The sequence below is a fragment of the Rhea americana genome, unplaced genomic scaffold, assembly GCF_003343005.1.
Source record: "Rhea americana isolate MKP2758 unplaced genomic scaffold, rheAme1 scaffold_16, whole genome shotgun sequence".
Taxonomy (NCBI): Eukaryota; Metazoa; Chordata; class Aves; order Rheiformes; family Rheidae; genus Rhea; species Rhea americana.
Window position 1 is genome coordinate 1796082 of NW_028185705.1, and position 20162 is coordinate 1816243.

Consider the following 20162-nt stretch of genomic DNA (forward strand, 5'->3'; position numbering starts at 1 on the left):
GTGATTGTGGCTTTCTGATTGCAGAAGACTATTAAAGATTGTAATTTTAGCTTTGTGGGCCAATCAGGTAGAGTCGCTGGGAACAGCTGTCACTGCTGAGGTGCACCCTAGGCATAAATCTTTAACTGCATCTTTTAATGATTTCTCAGAGATAACAGCAAGGCTTGTAAATCGTATTTCCTTTTCTATTGAGCATTAAATTTCACTCCTGACAAATGTAAACACAGACTAGGAGTCTGCCTGAAACCTAGCAGAGCATGTGACCGTGTAAAACAGCCAGCAGAGCAACATATAGCATCTTCTACCTCTGCTGAAAATTTTTTTGATTTCTTTTCTTCTCTTTCTTGCTATGTTCATCAAATAAAAGTGGAAAAAAATTATCAGGAAGAATTATGAGAGTGAACATTTTTAGTTGCAGCTAAGTTAGAAATTCAGCTCCCACAAGACCTCCCTAAGAAAGCATGGGTTAAATGAGGGGTGATGTGAGCTGGGAAGGGAAGCAGTGTGGCTCCRAAGTGAAGCAAACCTTCCACCCGTGGTCCAGATAGGGCCTGCAAAAGGGCTGCTCTTTTTCTTAAATCAAAATTTAGTTGGAAATTGCTTGAAAATTATTTATGTCAGAGGACTAGAACAAAGAGCTGGAGGAAGGTCTCACAGATATGTTAACAGCTGGGTTTGAAACCTCTTAGGTTTCCTTAGGTATCTTTTATGGCAGCAACTCTGATTCTCAAAATCGATACCGCAACAACTTCAAAAAAATCTAAAACTGCTGAAAAAGCTGAAGCGATCAACCTTTTGCAATTTAGGTAAAAAACAGAGCAAATCAAATAGGCAGTTGGAGAGGGAAGAGGTGGCAAGAGAGGCCGAGGCCGGTGCAGTGCCGAGCAGGGCTGCGGGGCGTGTGGGACGGCTGCCCCGGGCACACACACGCACAGGGAACCCTGACATACTGAGGTGACCTTTCACTTCAGTTAACACTGAAAACAAACGTCATCTCCAAGCTCAGACACGTTTGTAATACTATGCACATTATTTTGTGTGGTGGAGCAACACTTATTCTAAGCACAGACTGAGACATATAAACACATCAACGTAAACTGTCTGCACAAATTTGAGGGTATCCTCTGATTTCCCACTACCTTCTGTGCCAATACAAAGTTCTACAGCTGTTACATTTTACATTTCCRTTACAGTTACAGCCACAGCAAAACTATTATGGACTTCTCTCTGGGAAAAGTGAGAAGGCACAATTTTCTCTCTGTGAGGACAAGCTCTGTAGGTCTTTTGCCTTAGAAAACTCTGCAATGTTAACACGCGTCATTCATGAGAGCAGACTTCAAGGCAGGCCGTTAACCAATTATAATATTTCTACATCAACTCTAACAAAAGACTCTCCCAGCAGTGTTTATCTTCTCAGACTACGAGACACTAGGTAACAGGTCTCCTACTACTGAGTCAGCCAAATCCCTCCACTTAGTAGTCCCTTCCAGTTACTTATAGTCATGGCTGTGACTCGCAATACAAAAGAGGAACAGTCTGGGGAGACTGCTTTAGCATTAATACTTACCCCTCCAACTCTTTCAAAGTGATCCCCATCTTTTTCAAAGTCTATCAGCTGTCCGTTAAATGACCAAGTAAACATAATATCTAGCGAGTGATCATGAGATACCTGACAGGGCAAGACAATACTTTCTCCAACAGTGACATCCATGCTGAAAGGTGACACCATGACCCGTGTTGGATCTACAAACAACAAAGAAAACAGAAAAAACGAGAACAAATTCTGTCTTACTGAGAATACAGAGCTATCCCAGGACTCCCAAAAAATGGTCCCAAGCAATCTACTGCAAATGCAGCATTATCATCAGAACTTTAAAAATGTAAAATGTTTAGCTGGAACGATCACTTAGAGTTAGGAAGATCCTTAGTGCAACAACTGCATCATCACATCTTTGGTTTTACTCTGTTACCTTTCACTTCCAGTTAGACTGAAACACCTTTAACAACTTTTCCCTGATCCTCTTCTAGTCATGATCCAGATGAGCAGGGTGAAAAAAAAAAAAGGCCAGAAAAGAATGAATCAGATCTAAAAGGCTTGGTTAAATTTTTTGTAAGAGCTTGGAGACWAGAGGTCGTTTTATTGGAATCTCTCGCCTCCAAGGATTTGTTTCACACTCATACTTGGTTATCAAAATAATGATACCACATTTTGTTGTTCCTAAATTAAACAGTGCCCCGAGAAAACATTCTAATTTTGACGTTTTACATTGAGAGTGAAGGAGTTTACATGAAAGACATGAGCAAGTGATATCTGCTTGTGCCCGGGTAGGGGTACTCTGTCCATGCCACAGGCACAGCTGGTTTGCTCAGTTAGTGGCTCCGACTGCCTCACTTTTAGGCTCTCTAAATGAGAAGCCGTTGATCTGGTGAACAGCTGATCAAGGGTTTTGAGGTGAACTCCGCAGAAGATCAGAAAGGTTACTGCCCAAAACACAACATTTACAAAGGAAAGCAAGACCCAAAGGCTGAGGCCAACTGAGATGTAGGAAGGGCCATCTGCTAAAAAATACGGGCAGGAGGATATATCAGCTCCACCTTGGGCTCCGGGACTAATCCCGTATTCACAGCTGGAGTTTACGTGGAGCTGTTGCCACTGGCTTAATTGCCTATTTTTCATACCAGTACGAGCAAGATGGTGGCACAGAAAGATGAGCCGTGACACGTTATGCAGACTTCAGCTCCTCATCTGGGCCCAAGAATTCCCTTTGCCTCTCAAGTTAACATTTGTCTTTCATTTCTGTTGACAAAAGTGTTGTAATTTTTTTCTACAGGGCCTCAGAGGAAATGAAAAGGAGACAAAATATTGCTTAACAATGAGCCCAAAAGTCTGAAAATCATACACAGATAGATATTTTTGCTTATTCCGAAAGTCCATTTCACATAGCTGTCACAGTAAAATACTACGGGCATTATTCATTTTCTAGTATATGAATCCGAAATCTTAACTACTTCGGCCAGGGACTGTTGGCCGACTGCTTAATTTCCTGCTAAAATAATAAAAATACAGGAAAAAAATATGCATCGTGCAAAACTATTCACAGAATTCAAGGGATGTGAAGCTATTCCTGGATATTCAAAGACCTTATCAGAGGTCTACAGAAGGTAGCAGAAAAGATTTCATCACCGACTTCAATAGGCTTCAGCTCAAGTCCTCAGGGACTTGACTGTGTTACCTTGGGCAAATTTAATTCATCTGTTTTTTGTTTCACTTCTAACAAAACAGAGYAATTCTCAGTGTGACCACAGTAGGTGGTACGAGGCGTACCTAATTAATACAAGTTATTTTAAGCATTTAAAAGTTTCTCAGACAAAAAGCAGTACAAATGCAAGTTGCTACAATAATATTTGCTGCATTACTGCCTGGACTCCCTTCTGTCCGGCGAATGCCTCTGGACTTCTCAGGTGCTTGGCGCTCGGGAGGACGCGGGGCGGCCCCAGCCCCGGCCTGCGGCGGCCCGTCCCGCCGCCGCGGCCCCGCGCGCGAGGCCCTTCCTCCAAGGCCTCTCGGCACTGCCCCGCCACAGCCTGCTCGGCGCCCGCAGGGCGCGCGCGTGAAGCAAAGCAAAAATGCTGTTAAGAAGGCGAGCGAAGGCACACCTTGGCGACACGCAGCCAAGTGCTAATCAGAATTATTAGCTCTGCATTTTCAAAACCTGTACTGCCAGGCACCTTTTAAATTATAGCGAGTGCTTCAATGATACCAGAATTGTGCTGGTGAGCGTCCGAGTCAGGAACACAAAAGCAAAGATTCTCTCTCTCTCAGATAGCGCCTCRCTTACGTATTTGCCCACTCGCTGGGCAAGAGGGGCCACCTCGACGCACAGATACAACACAGCGAGCGGGTCCTCGCGCTCCGTTACACACGGCACGGGTACGGCCGGCGGCGCAGGGTCGCCGCAGGCTCTCCCGGCTGCACCGCGCCGCGCCGCGCCCCGGCCAGCGCGTTTGTCTGTAGGTGTCACTGAAGGCTCAGCGAAGCACCCGAGCTCCTTCCCCCCAGCCCTTCCCGTCAGCATTGCCAGGCCCGCCGCCGCCGCCGCGCGAAGCAGACGGGCGCTCTTCTGGTGCCGCAGGCGGTGCTTCGGCCCCGGCGGCGGCTCAGCCTGCGCGGAGCAAGGCGCGGGGACGGCCACAGCTGGAGCAGACCCGACCCTGCGGCGGGGCGCGCGCAGCCTCTCGGTCCTTCTCTTAACTCTCTTCTGGCCGAGTTGCATCCCTTAGCTTTACTGCTGCAGTTAATGCATTTTGTTTTTATCGTAAGACACCTTAAAGTTTTCTTGCTAGGTTTCTGTCTTGAATAAGAAACACTGAGCAGTGTTCCCCATGCGCACGCAGGCTGGAATCGCATTGCTGCTGCCCCTCGCGCGCCGCTCAAACGACCCTGTCCTGAGCCGCTCCTACCGCCTGGTCTCCGTGCCTCGCCTCAGGAACGCACTTGCCAGCCGCAAGCGGCACGCCACACGCGTGGCGGGTGCGATCGAGGGCACCCATTAGCTAGTCTGAAGGGAAAGCATCCCACGCCGGCTTCGTACTGAGCGGGTGTCGTTAGGAGGGCTCGTCTGCTCAGAATACACGGCTTTGCGCTGTAGCACCTGCTGGCTGTGGCTCTCGCAGGGCTGTGCTGGGTCACAGTGATCGAGAGCACACGACACAGCGGGACACCATCTGCAGCGGCACGACACAAGTGACATAAAATAAATCAGAGCCTGACGCTTGGAGACGAATGCGTTTTCCCAACGAGCAAGTCGGTCCACGACACGTGGATAGCTGAATGACAGCTGGGGACCAGAGCAGAGCAAGAAGCGACACTACGTACGCGGTGCCCGTGACCAACAGATTACAATTGAATGAAGGGTTTTTTCTGTCTAGAGGAAAGCAGATCTGTTTGCCTTACACGGCTACTTGGCATCCCATTTCCAAAGACACTTATTTCCTCCTTGACTCAGCTGTGCAGGCTGATCCGATCCCAGAGGGAAGGGATGCAGCGATATTAATAACTGCAGTGCCTTTCTTTCAAGGATATCAAAGTGCTTAGCAAACAACGAGTTATGCTGTGCCAGCCCGGGACGGAGAAGTTATAGAGCATATTTTACAATAACAAAAAAGGTTGAACTGCAACATGCTTTGCAGATACAGATCCTGTTGTTGGCCTCAAATCAACAGACTTGAGCATCTCCAAGACTCATCCAAAAAAGAAATAATGTCAGTATTTTTAATGCTGGTTTCTGAAACTTGTATACCTAATACCTAAACGGGTATTTGGGCATCTACCCTGATACGGAAGAGGAGGTCAAGAGAAGATGAGAGAAGGAAATACCCAGCATTTTGAGAAATTTATCCAGGGTTTAAAAGTTGAAAAAAATCAAACCTCCTCCCTCAAATTTAAGGGTGCTTTGAAAACAGGACTCTTGTAAGGGAAATTTGACTTTGCAAGACTTTGCAAAGGCTTATTCCTGCCCTCTTTTTTTCCCCACACCTTGCCCATTTCATTCTATTCAGGATTTGCTTGCACTTTCATGCTGCCAATTTTCTGTGGCAGATTCTCCATTGAAGGTCTGCAGCATATGTTCCTCTCCCTTTACTCTTTTGCCCAAAAAGGCAAAGTATTTGGCTTTGGAGGGGAAAACATGTGCAAATGGACACAGATCAGCTAGTAAAGACCTGCAGCAGCTGCTTATGGACAGAAGAAACATGCTCTGCATCTTTACATGGAAAAAGGCCAGAGTTTGCTTTTGTTGAGGGATATGCACATTTTCTTCAAGCACAGGACAGAGAGACCAGTGTCCCCAGCACTGTCCCTAAAGGCCATGTCTGAGGTAAAGCAGCCCAGACGCGTAGTGGCCAGGGCGGCTGCCGCCAGGCGCCGTAGACAGGACATTTGTTCCGAGCTGGACACGAGCAGACCACGTAGAGCAAAGCCGCTTCGGCACGCGAAGCTCCGACGCGCCGTATCGCGCCGGGGGAGCGGAGCAGGCCAGGGCATCTGTTAGCTGTTTAACGAAAGCCAGCGCGGATGACAAGGTAATTTCAGGTTCAGGCATGAATGCTCGAGTGCAAGAGTTTATGTTCAATTACCAGATGCTTCAAACAAGCGGCTAAGGCAGAGGGAAGCAAAGCCAAGCACAAAGGGCTGCTCCTGGCGCCGGCCAGAACGGGCGCAGCACCGCTCACGGGGGCACTCGCGCAGACGCCCCTTTCTAATTTTTGATCCTTCTTATGGAGATCTAGGGATACAAGCAGTAGTTGCAAGTTTGATTAACCTTCTAACAACCTAATTGTCTTAAAAGCTGTTAGTACTCCTGTGTTAGAGATCCTCATACATTTTAGTTATCTACATAAACCGTTTCATTTACAAGAATTTGAAGTAAATTTTTTTGAACTCAAGTATTTAGGACTTTTTTTTTTTTTTTTTTTTGAATAGCAGCACCTTGATGGTTTTCATTTTGTTTTTTATCAAAGCAATTAATAAATGCATCACAAAGCAGCATCCTCATTTGCCATTTTACAGTACCATATTAATTTCAAGTCAATTTGTCTTTTTTTTTTTTTACAGAGACATTCAAAATTTCCCAGTATCTTTACCATACATATCTGGCTTGCAGCAGACTCACCTATAAATCTGACTCATTCGGGACCATTTCTCTGCACTCACTTTAGCTTTTAATACCACATACGAGAAATCTGTTGCTTTCTAAAGCTAATAGATTCCCAGGGAACAAAGAGAGACTGTGGCCAACAGCATTTCAGTGGCGCAGCAGACACCAAACTACCTCCCAGGCTTTAGGAAGGACACGCAGACATCTAGCGCGCAGATCTGCCAGCGTGCCACAGTTGGAGAGCGTAATGCTTAAGGTTTACTTTAAACAAGAATTTGTCTGGACTTGTTAAAAGAGTAAAAAAATGTGATGTTGAGGGGATCTCCACTTGGAAAGGACAGTGGAAAGAAGCAGAAAAGGGAGCAAAGAAGAATACTTGGCATTGGCAAAGAGATATTTTACCAGCAGTTCATCAAAAACTGCATGCAGTGTTCCCCGACTCACCGCGCGCAGGCACTGCTCCTAAGCAACGCGCGCGGGCTGGAACAGGGCCAATAAATAGCAGGGTGCCTACGTAAAGTTTCAGTAATGTACAGTTTCAGTAAGGAGAGATATTTACACCGTACCTAGACCTGTGCTACCAACACCGTTATTTGGAGAATTTAAGTCAAGGCTCACTGTCTTTTCAATGAGTATATTCCAGGTTAACCACATGTTACTGGACGCTGCACAGCAGTCACTGGAAATTGTACAGCTGCTTTGCAGGAGAGCAGACCAGCTAGACATAATCATATCTTCTGGCCTCAAAATTACGAAAGATCTTTCAGGACAAGGTGATTGGATATAATTAAAAAAAAAATCAATCTTGGAGCTAGCATCGTCTGTTTTCAATAAGCAACTGAAGAATTAAAATCATTCAGCCCAATACATTAATGCTCAAATGTGTGCCAGTGTTTCTTCCTATTTTGTTTGCAAATTAAACATTTACCCAAGACCCTAAAGTCAAAAACACCTGAGAGCTGATGACTAGCTATCAAACATTTGGGAGCTCTCAGCACTCTGGACATCATCAGACATTATGGAAAATGCTGAAGACAGGAAAATATGACCCTGAACTGAAAAGATTAATAACTGGTGAGTAACTAAATAACATGTGGTATGAATTAACCAAGCAAACTACAGCTATCTCAGTAAACTGTCTGAACACTTCATGTGGCATGGCCAAAATTAATATGAAAAAGAAATGGGGAAAGGCCAAAGCAAAGTCCATGGTAAAATACACCCTGCGATACCGTATCAGAGAAACGAGCCGTGACAATTCACACACCTGAGCTTCCAGGAACAGGCTCGTGCTCCTTCCTAGGCCAATATACTCTTCCTGCATATAATCAGCTATCACACACATGCTCTCACAAGACGGGTAACTGATTTCGAAGGCACAGTTCTTAAAAGCAAACGCTGCCGCACCCAGTGTCCTTTCGCTGGTACTGTGCCTAAGACAACGTAATCTCACCGAAAGTGAAGGGGACATGTATCAGCTTAGAAAAGGGAATTCACGCTTAGGACTAAAGTCACTTCTGTGATTTTAGAAATATATGCAGATAGTGGGCTCTATCTTTACCACACGCAGCAGTGATTTTTGGCAATGGAAGCAGTGACATATGGCCAGGTGTTTAACGGGGATTAAGGAATGGGGGGGGGGGGGGGGGGGAGAGATTCGACCTTTCCTGGAAGAGCAGAGATTGTGATTCAGCAGCACATCTGGTTTAGCCAGGCATTTAAGACATGCTAAAACTGCTTTCCTGAAAGAGGATCCTTATCTTGCAATTTATTTGGCTTAAATCTCGCCATATCAGAACTACAGTGGTACGGGGTATACGTAATTATTATTTTCAGACAGGTGCTTCAGGTTATCTCCTGAGCTGCCCTCCCTTAGGAAGCATCTATCCCGTTTCAATGTGGCCAAGGCTTTTGCTGGAGGAAGAGTTTAAATGCTGTTCTTCGTGACTGCGCTCCTAAGCAGCTTGTCCATCAGGCTGCCTAAGACTCACTTTCAAGAATGGCAGTTTCCTTCTCAGCTTCATTCAGCACCGAGCTGCAGCCCAGGTACAGGTTATTAACATATTTCTTAAACGGACATTGAAAAAGAGCTTCCCACAGACTGAGAAGTGTCTGAACTTCACACAGGAGCCTGCCTCCCCGGAACTAACATCTCTGCATACCGAAATACGCATTCTTGTGTGGCTGAATAATAAATGAAGGTTAATTTAAATCTGAAAACACATTAAGAATAGAATTGCATTGAAGGATACTGGGGAGGGATGTGTCATTATAGCAAATTCAAAGACAAAACATACGAAAATATATCCATTCCACAGGCAGTACAAAGAGTGTTTCTTAAATAACAAGAGGGCACAATACATCATTTTAACCTCCATTTTACCCAGTGCAATGCAATCTTATCAAATCAAGCTCTCTCCATACAATTGTGACAAAGAAAATCATATATAATGGGGTATGGAAATGACAATCAGATCTGTCACTCACAGAAATTCATTGCTCTTTATAGCAACGTGCAATAGTGTCTGATTACGCTAAAGAACCCAAACATATCTTCTCTATCTTGCTGTATTTCACACTAAAATAAAAGACACTTCACTTCAGAGGTGCCTTAAATGAAATCGGTGTATTTGTCAAACGACCGAACCATTTGTGACACGCTTTATAGATAGCCCGGTGAATCCAAGGTGTCACCTTTTGTGGGCTATTGATTGAAACTAGCTGGTATCCATCTTTTCAAGTATGGAATAATCTACTGCCATTACAAAAATGATGGCCATCTCACAGAGAAGGTTAATCAGATACAGGAGAAATCATATCTAATCTTTGATAAATTACAAGTCACTCAAGGATCAATCACAGCTGTCCTTGTAACCCAAGCCACGGGTAACTGTGTAAATGCAATGCCGTGCAGCACCTCGTGCAGCCCGTTCGCACAGCGGACGGAGGCATTTCGTCGCTCTGAACAGGTCAGCCCACTGCGACTGTTGACTTACAGTGTTTTTAAATATATTTTGAAGAGTAATGACCTTAAATAAAGAGAATGTTGGTTTAAATGTCCAAACAGGAACAGAGCAGCAATAGTATGATATGCAGGCATTCAAACCTCGAAATTATAAAGCGACTGGGGCAGCCTGCACTTTTAGGATATAGAATGCATTTTTAGATCTTTCTTATCAGAATTGTGTATGTCTATTTTCTACACCCTCCTCATCAGGCCAAGGCATTAAGAATTAGAATATTAAGAATACCAAATTAAGAGTCATTAAGGGCTGATGCCCCACCTGAAACACACAGAATAATACCATGAAAATCACGTGCTAGAGCTTCCAGCTTCCCAGCAAAAGACCCAGAGCGTAGCCATCCTTAATGTCATTCATCTCAAGTCTTGTAGCCGTCATGAATGTCTCGGATAAGCAAACGCCCTGGCATGCAGTGATTTATCAAACAGCACAAGACACGTTCAGCTTCCCAAGCAGCTGGGGGGACCAGAGCGAGTCACATTCGCAGGGAGAAGGAGCACCGCGTGGCTGCCAAGCCGCCAAAGGGAAGCACTTGCTTTTTCTTTCATTTGATCAACAGTTAAAGCCGACTGCATTCAGTTTTGCTTTCAGTTTTGCAGGAGGAGAGTTGGCTTTGTTTTCCCTAGAGAATCTCAATTTGCTAGAGAATAAAAAGAACACTGGATCTAAGATTACTTTTCAGTGCTAGGAGGCTAAAGAACCTGGCCACAATTAAAAAAAAATTTTTAAACATGTAAAACAGGCAATTCTTTGCACATTTTGCAAACTTCTGACTGCTTCACTGTCTGCCCCCGAAGGCCCTGTCTTACTGGTGGTGACCAGAGAGCCTTCTGCAAAAGCCTGATCTTAGATGAAAAGTTGGTTATCAAAACTAAGAGCTACACTGAAACTCCCACACAGACACTGAGTATACCTATAGCTAACTCAATACTGTCAATGTTTCCTGACGGATTATCCTGCTTGGATGGGGAAAAAACTTGCATCCACAAAAGAACAAGTTTTGTCCTTGCTAAATCATTTTCACTGATTTCCTGACAGTGAGGGTCTTAGTTGTGGAGGCAGAGCACTGGGAACTCCTGAATATGCATTCATTTTTAAACAAAACACACATCAGGGAGGATTCCCAAGTCAAGCTTATGCAGTTTTACCACTTCTTAGCCCTACCACTAAACCACAGCTGCCTTAATCCTCAAGTTCTGTGGGTCTCTGCTGCTGAACTCGAATAAGCAGTCAAGACTGCTTTCATTCTTCTAATTTATGCCATATCTTTCTGGCCCTTCTCCTCCCTACCTCCTGGCAGACGTCTCAAAATTGTTTTTGAAATATTTCTTAACAGAACACGGGCGTTTTTGATTCACCAATTTCAGTCATTACCGAATACACTTGTTTATTAAACAGTTTGAGTCTCTGCTGGAACACAAGACAATAGAAAAACCCAATGAACGGCACAGTTTTGCACTGGAACCCACGGCTTTTTGTCATTAGGAAAAATGAGCACCTCTGTTTTCGACACCGAGTGTCGCTAGCCCACTGATATTGCAAGGGCTGATCTGCTGGTTGGGTTGTCCTATCAATCCCACAAATGCCTTCAACCGAAGTGTTCCTCTAAAGCAGCATCTGCTCCTACTATTTTATAATTAGAATATAATTAGTAGAAGTGTTAGCAAATAGCTCCCATGGAGAAATCAGTCTACCGCACAAAAGAAAAATCTAAAATTCCCAAGCTTTTTACACTCTACACTAAAAAGAAACCCAGGCATTGCTCCAGTGGCTCGGTAAAGGACAGCTGGACAACAAGACATAACTAAGAAATTTTATACATGAGGCAGGACTGGACATGACATAATTTGTGGCTACTCTTGGCTGACAGGCCAGTAGGGCTATCAACTATGAAAATAACTTTTTTTAAAAAAATTTTTTCCAGCATCAAAAACATCTGGCCAGCCTGAAGGTAAACCTCAAAAAAAAAGTAAAACTTTTTAATAAACTGAGCAATTCGGAAAAATTATTTCAGTCAAAATCTAAATTTTCTGCTATTTAACAATGCTTTAAAACATAATATTTTATTTAGGTAGTCACTTCAATTATCTGAAATAGAAAAGTTTAAGCCTCTTCAGCCCAACTTGTGGAAATTACACATTGCCAGAGAGTACCTGCAAATGTAAACCAACTTCCGAAAGCACAACAGGACCTGCACCAACTCGGCCGCAATCCTCCGGAATCTGCGAGGGCTCCAGGAAGGGAGGCAGGCGATGGGGAAAGGCCAGCCRGGAAGGAGGAGCTTTCAGCTCCCTTTTGTGCCTGTTCACAGAGGGAGCACATCCCAACCCGCGCGCTGGGAAATGCCTCCTGCTAGGGGCGCACACAGCATGACAGCCATTCTATTAAATAGGCGTTTGAATTTTTAAAGCTTGAATCACAACCAAATGTGAACAATTAAACTTAACAGAGTTATACCAGAAAGAGAATTAGATTAGCAATCGAGGGGAAAAAGGATATTCTAGCCCAAGTCTACTCTGCAGAGTGAAGGGCAGCAGGAGTGCAAAGTAAAAATGAGTAAAATTCAGTTCTTCTTTCTGCCTGGCTTTGAGCAAGTCATTCAAAGTCTCTGCGGTCTTATTTACCTAGCCCATAAAGTGCAGCTAACAGACTTTCATGATAAAGTGCTTTGTCCTCTTACACCACTTTACATAGTATATATTCTTATTTAACATAAACTTTAACTTGCAATCCTGTTGAGACTTCTGTGCTACCACAAGTAAGACTGAAAAGGTCCAAAAAGATCAAGTGACAGTAAGAGCAGAATCAACAAAAAAAGCCAAAGAAAAAAAAAACAACAACTAACCCACAAATAACTTTGCTAAGACATTTTGGTAATGATATATCAAACAGCTTAGTTACTGGGACTAATGGAGTTCAGGTTTGAATTATTAGAGACATTTCTTTTGGTATACTAAGACAGGAAAGAAATTGAAATCATACTGGTGAAATACTGCTGAATTTCTAAGTAAACTCCAATAGAGACTATGATTTAGGTATATTCTCAGTGAAGCTAGAAGAAAACCTAGTAACAAAACCTACAGCTTTGATCACTGGTTCCTCACGATATTGTTAAAATCTTCAAATACAGTGACAGTGAAATCAGTTTCCAAAAAMCTTTCTCTTATTTCAAAAGCAAAATGCTTTTGAGTCATGAAGATTTTGTCATATTCCCAAATAACTGGCTTGACCACTGTGACACAGAAACACATCCAGACTGAGTACTTAAACCTATTCTCCTGAGCCTCTGATATTAAATTCTCCCTGCCATCAGGATTTTGGGTTAAGGCAAGAGACTCTCAGTCTTCACAGGGATTTTGATGGGATTGCCCATAATCTCACATAGGTTGCACCGCAAGAGGGGGAAATCAGGTCCCCAGTACCGCTAATATTGCGAACACTCCTCCCTGAGCGTTCAGCAATGCTTGAGTTAAAACCATCACACCTCGCGTGACCTGTGCGCTGCCTGGCTGTCCTYACCCCACAAGGCACCTCTGAAACGAAGGGGGCAGCGCCCTAGACCCCTGCCCACCAACCCAGCCAGGCTCAGGGGGAAAAACTCAAACTATTCAAAGCCTCCAAAGGTTGGYTCTGCTAAGCTGCTCCCCAAAATGCTTCTGAGAAAATGTACAAAAGGACTGATACTTCCCCAAGCCCTGTCCCAGATTCTTTCTTTCAACGCTCTTACACTTTTTCCTCCTACTAGCGAAAATGTACTCTAAACACTTCCCTCTCTGTCTTTGATGTTAAAAACACGGCCTTCAGGCCTATCTGGTTTTAGTCACTATTTCCAAGGATAAAGTTCTGAGGGTAATAGAGTCGTTACCACATTTACCTTTCTTCTCCCACACTGATCCCTTCATCTTTCCCCAGGAATGGAGACKGGCAGTCATTTTCTCAATGCGGGTAATATTTAGATCATTTTTCCCCCTCTCCGTAAGCGCACAGTTGAACTGAATTACTTAGGCAGGGGGAGATGCAGCTCCTGRGGGACCTGCTCCCATCTTCCATGCCAGGACTGATGGCAGCTTCCTCTGCGGCGCTGCCTTCTCACCCAGTCTGGCCTTCCTTTACCGAGGTTCGGGGCATTCCCGTGAAGCTCACACGTGGAAGGTCACCCTATTGCCTGCTCTGGAAAAGGACAAACCTTCTCCTCCTTTGGGATGAAGATGAAGGTCAAACTCATAATGTTATTCGACTTGATGATGAGATGCCTTCTTGCATGTGCAAAGAAGGGAAGAGATTTATGCCCCACAGCAGCTTGACTGTCGTGTTTAGTTCTCTAAGAACCAAAACAGCAAAACCTTAAAAAGCTCAAGGAGACAGCTCATCCACTGTGAGAAACTCCAGGTAACACCACTAAGAAAAACAAAGTTGCAGGAACTGAGAATATGACTCCTGACATCCAACTGCAATTGGGCTCATTTATTCTAAAGTAGCCAATATATGTGCTGAGCCAATAGCATAAACTGTTAACCGTCAGAGCCCGCTGACACGGGGAAGGTCAATCAGTTCAGCTACCTCCAACAGACTTAATCTATCGACCACTTTTCGGGCTTGCTCTGCATGGGGTTACTGCCTCATTAACTSGATTGTACTCGTCTGACTCTGACTCATCCTACGCATCTCAGCTGTTCCTAGTTCTCTTAGTAACTGTTCTCCAAAGTCTAAATTAATTCACTGCAACTAATAGCTAGGGAAACGGGTGGAAAACATAAGTCAAACATATTCCTCTTCTTAYGGATTTGTAAATGTCCCCAGCCTGACAGTAATTTCCAGTTAACAAGCCCTGGCTAGTCTTCTTTTGTTACAATTAATCACTGGGCAACAGAACTTGATGCTAATGCTTTATATACAACCGCATACATAAACACACAAACATAATCAAACATATTATATTTACCCTGATTAAAATATATTTCAGAAGCTCTTGATTTATGTTTCATTTTAAATATGGTGAACTTTCATTTGTATTCAAAAATTGAAAAAATACTTTAACCTTTCTGAAATGGATCATGTTAAACTAAATTGAAGCAAGCTGATGAAAAAGTGTTAATTAACCTGCTTTTGTCTCATTGAGAGTCTGCATTTAACCTATAGGTCATCTCCTTTTTCAACTGATATATGGATTTGAACTTCACTGATTAGCTAAACAACCCAAATGTCTACTGATGGTAATACTAAATGAGAACTGAACCTCTTGCTTTTTGGGGATAGGGTAAGAAAATTCCTAAAAGGAAGGCTGCAAGCTTTTTGAGGAGTTATTCTAAGATTTTTTTATGGCAGGAGGGGTTGTAACAATGTAAGGTCTGCAATATAAACAAATAATATAGGGTCTGCAATACCTTGTGGGTTTAAGAAAGAGAAAAATGGGGAAGTTTCTTTATTTTCCTTTCTATAGGGAATATGGACATAATAGCTGAACTCTTTTTAAAAGAGTCATTTTTTCCATGTTTGTACTCCTAATAGAAACATTTATAAACATCAGCCACTTGCTCTTGTCTCAACTTCCTTATTTATCTGTGTAATTATCTGTTTTAGACCACTGATGTGACTGAGAATTCACTAGAGGCTGGGGGGACRCAGAGGAGAAAAGAGAAGGTGCTGAGGCAGGAAAAGACCCTTCTGCACTTACCATCTCCCAGAGCAAACAACTGCCTCTCTCTAAATCAGAATTTGTACCTGGAGTAGCTGTTCTACGGGAGTCAATATATTTCTATTTCTGCGTTTAAAAATATAACTCTAATAATGCTAGTGTTAAGTCCAAAATTGGCAAGAGAGATAGGTTAGAGATCTATGCTTTTTAATATCAAGCTCTTCACCAGGAAGACTTTTATCACATTAATGGCTAAATCACACTGATTGTAATGCAGCTGAAATGAGGCAATTAGTAAGGCCTGTGACAGCCATAGAAAATGAAATGCACAAGTTTTCGATGCAAGCCAGATGGATAGCTTCAATATATTTCTTATTGTCTGCTTGTGGTAATATGTTCAATTAAACTGAATCAGTACTACAGAAGACCATTTGAATTGCCTGAAAAAATTAATTGTCTGCTGCAAATTTAATGAAGCTAAACAGTTGTATTATGTTTACAAGTTTTATTTGTTATGATCAGTAAGTGTTTACAAGAAAAAAACTAACCTACTTCATTCAACTAGCCATAAGAGCAGCCTACTGCTATTTTAGTTTATTTCACCTACACGTTTCTTTGCTATTTTCTGCTTTTATCCCGACAAGCTGACCTAATTTTTTTCCCTCCCAAATAGGAAGCAGACGGTTCTCACGGCCGGTTCATTCAGTAGCTGCCATGAGTTAAAACCAAGTAAAATCCCTTACTGCAAAAAGGCTACAACTAGCCCCTAAAAACGCCAAGGGAAGCGCCCGGYGAGGTGATCCCGGTCCATTTTAAAGTACAGTCCTGGACCATGCCCGTCCCGTTGGACCCGTCGCATTTAAGAAGCCCCACGGCAAAGGGCAGTGTCCAAGAGTAGGGCAAGGCAGCTCTGGCTGCATCTGGAAATAAACAGGTAAGACACCTGAAACACTAAAATACTTGGTTAATTCTTATTAGCACTTGGTTAAGTGCTATATGAACTTAAAAGCTGCCAGGACCCTGAGGTAAGATAATCCCTACTGGGAGAGCAGCATCACCACCACTTTCTAGTTGAGGGTTTTCCAGCCAGGATCAGTAACGGAAACCCAGCAACCTGCAGCCGGCAGCTTCGGGGCTAAAATAGTTCAGAGGAGGGAAGGGGATGAGGAGTGGGATGCACAGGCCTCTCAGTTGCAACTGTGTCTTTTATGCAGGGCTTTAGGCCATAATTTTACTTAAACTTAACCAGAGATCCCTAATTGTATCCTAGAAATAATTGGTTTCACTGGAAATAGTCCAATTAGAGCTGAAAATATTCATTTGCAATTTTATAGCCAAAGATTATTGCTTTTATTGTCAATTGTTAAAATTTAGCCTTTGCTGCTGGTTGTGAGTTAGAAGTCAAGGTGCATTTCCAAAGTTAGAAATAAGTTTCATTTCATAAACATGAGAAAACAAGAACTCAAGAATAAATCACTGCTTACTTATTTCTACCACTCTCTATAATCCTTTTTTCTTATAAAACCCTGATCTAGAGATTCAGGATTTGCTCACATATAAGAACAACAGCTTGCATGCTAAAATGAACTTTTTCGCTCTGAAATTATTTTTAAAACAGTGTGTGTCTGATAAGGAACATTCATAGCTTGACTATATATAAAAATTGTGTCCAGCCACTATTTAAATAAAAACCTCTAACAATAATAAAACTTCTTTTGACTTTTTCAGAGCCCTAAGTCTTTGAAAACTGTAGAAAATGTTGGCTCTGATACCAGCCAAATACACATCAAGTATGCTATCAAGCATAATTATAAAAAGCCCAAAAAATACAGACAGCCCTAAACTGCTGCTCAGGGATTATTACTTTAAACTCTACCTCTCTTCTTAACTTATATTTTTTGCTTTCAACATTAAGTGTCACTTTAACCAGTTCCTTCCTTAATGTCCGAGGCACAACAAACATAAATTTAAATTACACTGAGTTGAACTAACAATGAGGAAAGCAAAATAAAGAACTTGCATGACTTTAAGCACTGTTGGATCAAGACAGACCTTTGAAAGAGTGACAGAGGTGATTCAGGTTGTAAAGGATTAACCACTAAATGCACGACCTACGGGCAGAGGGTATGGAGAACCAGGGCAGTTTTCCTTCTGAGCAAAGCAGCAGAACATATTCAATAGGGGAAAATTCAAGGAGCTATAGAGAGGGTGGTTAAATGGGTCGACACAGTAAAGTACCTGCTGCATTTTTTCTTGTGATTTATGTAAAAAACCCTATCCTAATGGAATGCCCTCCTCTGGGGGAAAAATTGATATCCCCCCCAGCAACTGATACAGCCAGTTACTCGGAAGTGACTGGCTATATTGATCTTGACTACTCGGAAGTAGTCAAGTCACAGCTGAAAACAAAGCTGGTACAATTAATGGTGCTAGAGCTACTTAAGTTCACTGATTTAAAAAGAACGGACTCTCATGAAAATACACATGCCAAGCTCCCTGCAGAAAGATTACCGTTTGGTACAACTGTAAAGTAAAACCACTACATAGTTGTTGTRCAGCCAGATCATTTCCTAAAAAGGACAGGTATTTTGTTAATCAATCCAAAACCTCCGCACGGTTAGGTAGATACATTTCAAAAAAGCTACACATATTTCTGACCAAGAGCAAATGAGGGTTACTGAAGACCACTCTGTTTACTGATGAAGTCAGCAGTGGTGCTGTTCGGGGACGGGAGCCGTTACAGGTGAGCCCAGCATTTGCTGATCTCCATAGTCCACATGGTCAAACAGGTAGATTTAAGAGCGACATTGAAGCCAAAGCACAYGCTAAAGAGCTGAGTCAGCAAATACTAACCCTGTTACATTGAATCATTGTCTGTGACAAAGGAAAGAATGTTTTTTAAACATAAAACAAGACATAAATAGGTACRTATGCCATCCTAGGGGTGGAAGGGATTTTGTAACAAACACTGAGCTGTGCTTAGGTATGGACCTTGCAGTATTAAAATTCAGATGATAACACTCTTGAGATTCAAATGGAGTTTATCTATGGCTGGCCAAGAAAAAATGTGAATTGTAGCAACATGTAAATATTTCCAAAAGAATAAAACAATTTTTTGGAAACCCACCAAGGATCTCATTCAGACTGCATGATTTTCTGTAAGAGTTTGATCTCTATATTTTCCAGGTTATATTCCTCAGTCTATTATAGCATGCAAATTGGATTAATTTAAAAGCCTGACTGGACCCTTAAGATGACAACCAACCTCTGAATGCATTATACTAACTTGTCTTGTAAGGCAGTTACGGTTGGTTATGCTGAGGCTTCAAAGGTAACCCCTTCGAATACTTCTCACCGTTCCCTGCCGCACCTGGCCAAAACCGCACGGCCAAAACAACAGCAGAACTAGGTGGTGAGTATTACTCACAGGGAAGAACAGGACATGGCTCTTTTTAAGGGCTGGACTTTCCAGCACAGCCCTCGTTGTCCCTGCCTCAGCYGAGGAGCCAACCTCATGGGCACGCGTGGCGGGGAGCAGCTGCCGGTTGGCTTCAGGGAGGCCGACTGATAGCGATGCATCAGAGTCGCCGCAGCCCGGCCAAAGSGCGATAGGCACTAATGCAAAAGAAGGCATAAGCACGTCCGTCTGACTGCATGTGTGCTCATTAGCACATCCCAGCCTGCTGTATTATGAGGAAATTAAGCCACAAACAACTTGAAGAAACCCTGAACTGTGCATTACCAACCACGTTCAAAACAAAACTTCTGAAAGACACAGTAACGGGCAGATGGCCAGCCGCTGGAAGGCGATGGCTCTCTGCCGTGGCGTACTTTCAGAGCTGAAGAACTGAATTCTTTTCTAGTCTGTAAGGATAGCGTAACACTCATAATCTCTGAAGATGAAGAACAGTTATTCCTTGTCTCCTGAGACAACTCGTAGCAGTATAAATCCACCCTAGCCCCATGGATTTCAAGCAAACACAATACATTTTCTGAAGAACTTGTTAAATATTGATCATGTTGAAAGCAAAACAATCACAGATGGCAAGAAATGCCAGGAAGACTGCTGCATYCCACCGCCCCGTTTTCAGGAGCACAACGCCTGCCTCCATGCCGATTAGTACCACGCCGCTCCTGAACCACAAGGCCAGCTATTCGGGAATACTGCRGGAGTAACAGAGCAAAAACTGCAGGTTCGACGGTAGCAACACGWGAAGTCTCTGAAAAGTTATCTGATGACGGACCAAAGTTTACGGTATTTAATCAATCTTTCCAATTTTAAATGTAACACATCAATTCAATGTTCACACAAAGGAATAAGGCCTGGAATGGAAAATATGCAATTTCATCAAAAATTATTTGGATCAGTGTGCTGGACATAATCAAGACTATCAGTCTACTGAAGTGTGAGGAAAAAAATAACCTTCTGACATTATCTTTGTATTCTTTTTCTGCTAAAATGATACAGATACCAGCTAGTCTGAATACACGTAATAAAAAATCTCTCGCTTTTCTGCTTTGAGCCGTGGCATGACAGTAAATACGAGACAAGCTAATGGCAGTATGAAAATGTTAAAGGTACATCATAACGAAACAGGCAAATAATGTCACCAGGACTTGCCCCTGTCGGAGCTGCAACAGCATTACCAGAACTGCTATAATCTACTGCAAGACCAGGACTTCACAGGCTCCACCAAGCCCTGAGATGCTGTTTTGGCCGGCGGGAAGAGGACTGGGAAGGACTGGAYCATCCGGGTCTGCAGGCGATCACAGACTGCATTCGGCACTTAGGCGTTGAAGTGACTGGCACTGAAACAGTTCTGCGGGTAAACTGGACCCGACCCTGGC

At 43.1% G+C, this 20162-nt stretch overlaps 1 protein-coding gene across 8 annotated transcripts in view; it reads right to left on the reverse strand.

The window, feature by feature from the left end:
* CNTN4 (contactin 4) overlaps positions 1-20162 on the reverse strand; it is a 368687-nt gene that overhangs the window by 15962 nt on the left and 332563 nt on the right. For all 8 annotated transcript variants that reach the window (XM_085300035.1, XM_085300034.1, XM_085300031.1 and 5 more), the window contains one exon: positions 1568-1743. In XM_085300035.1, the coding sequence (XP_085156161.1) occupies positions 1568-1743 (176 nt within the window). The remainder of the gene's footprint in view (positions 1-1567; positions 1744-20162) is intronic.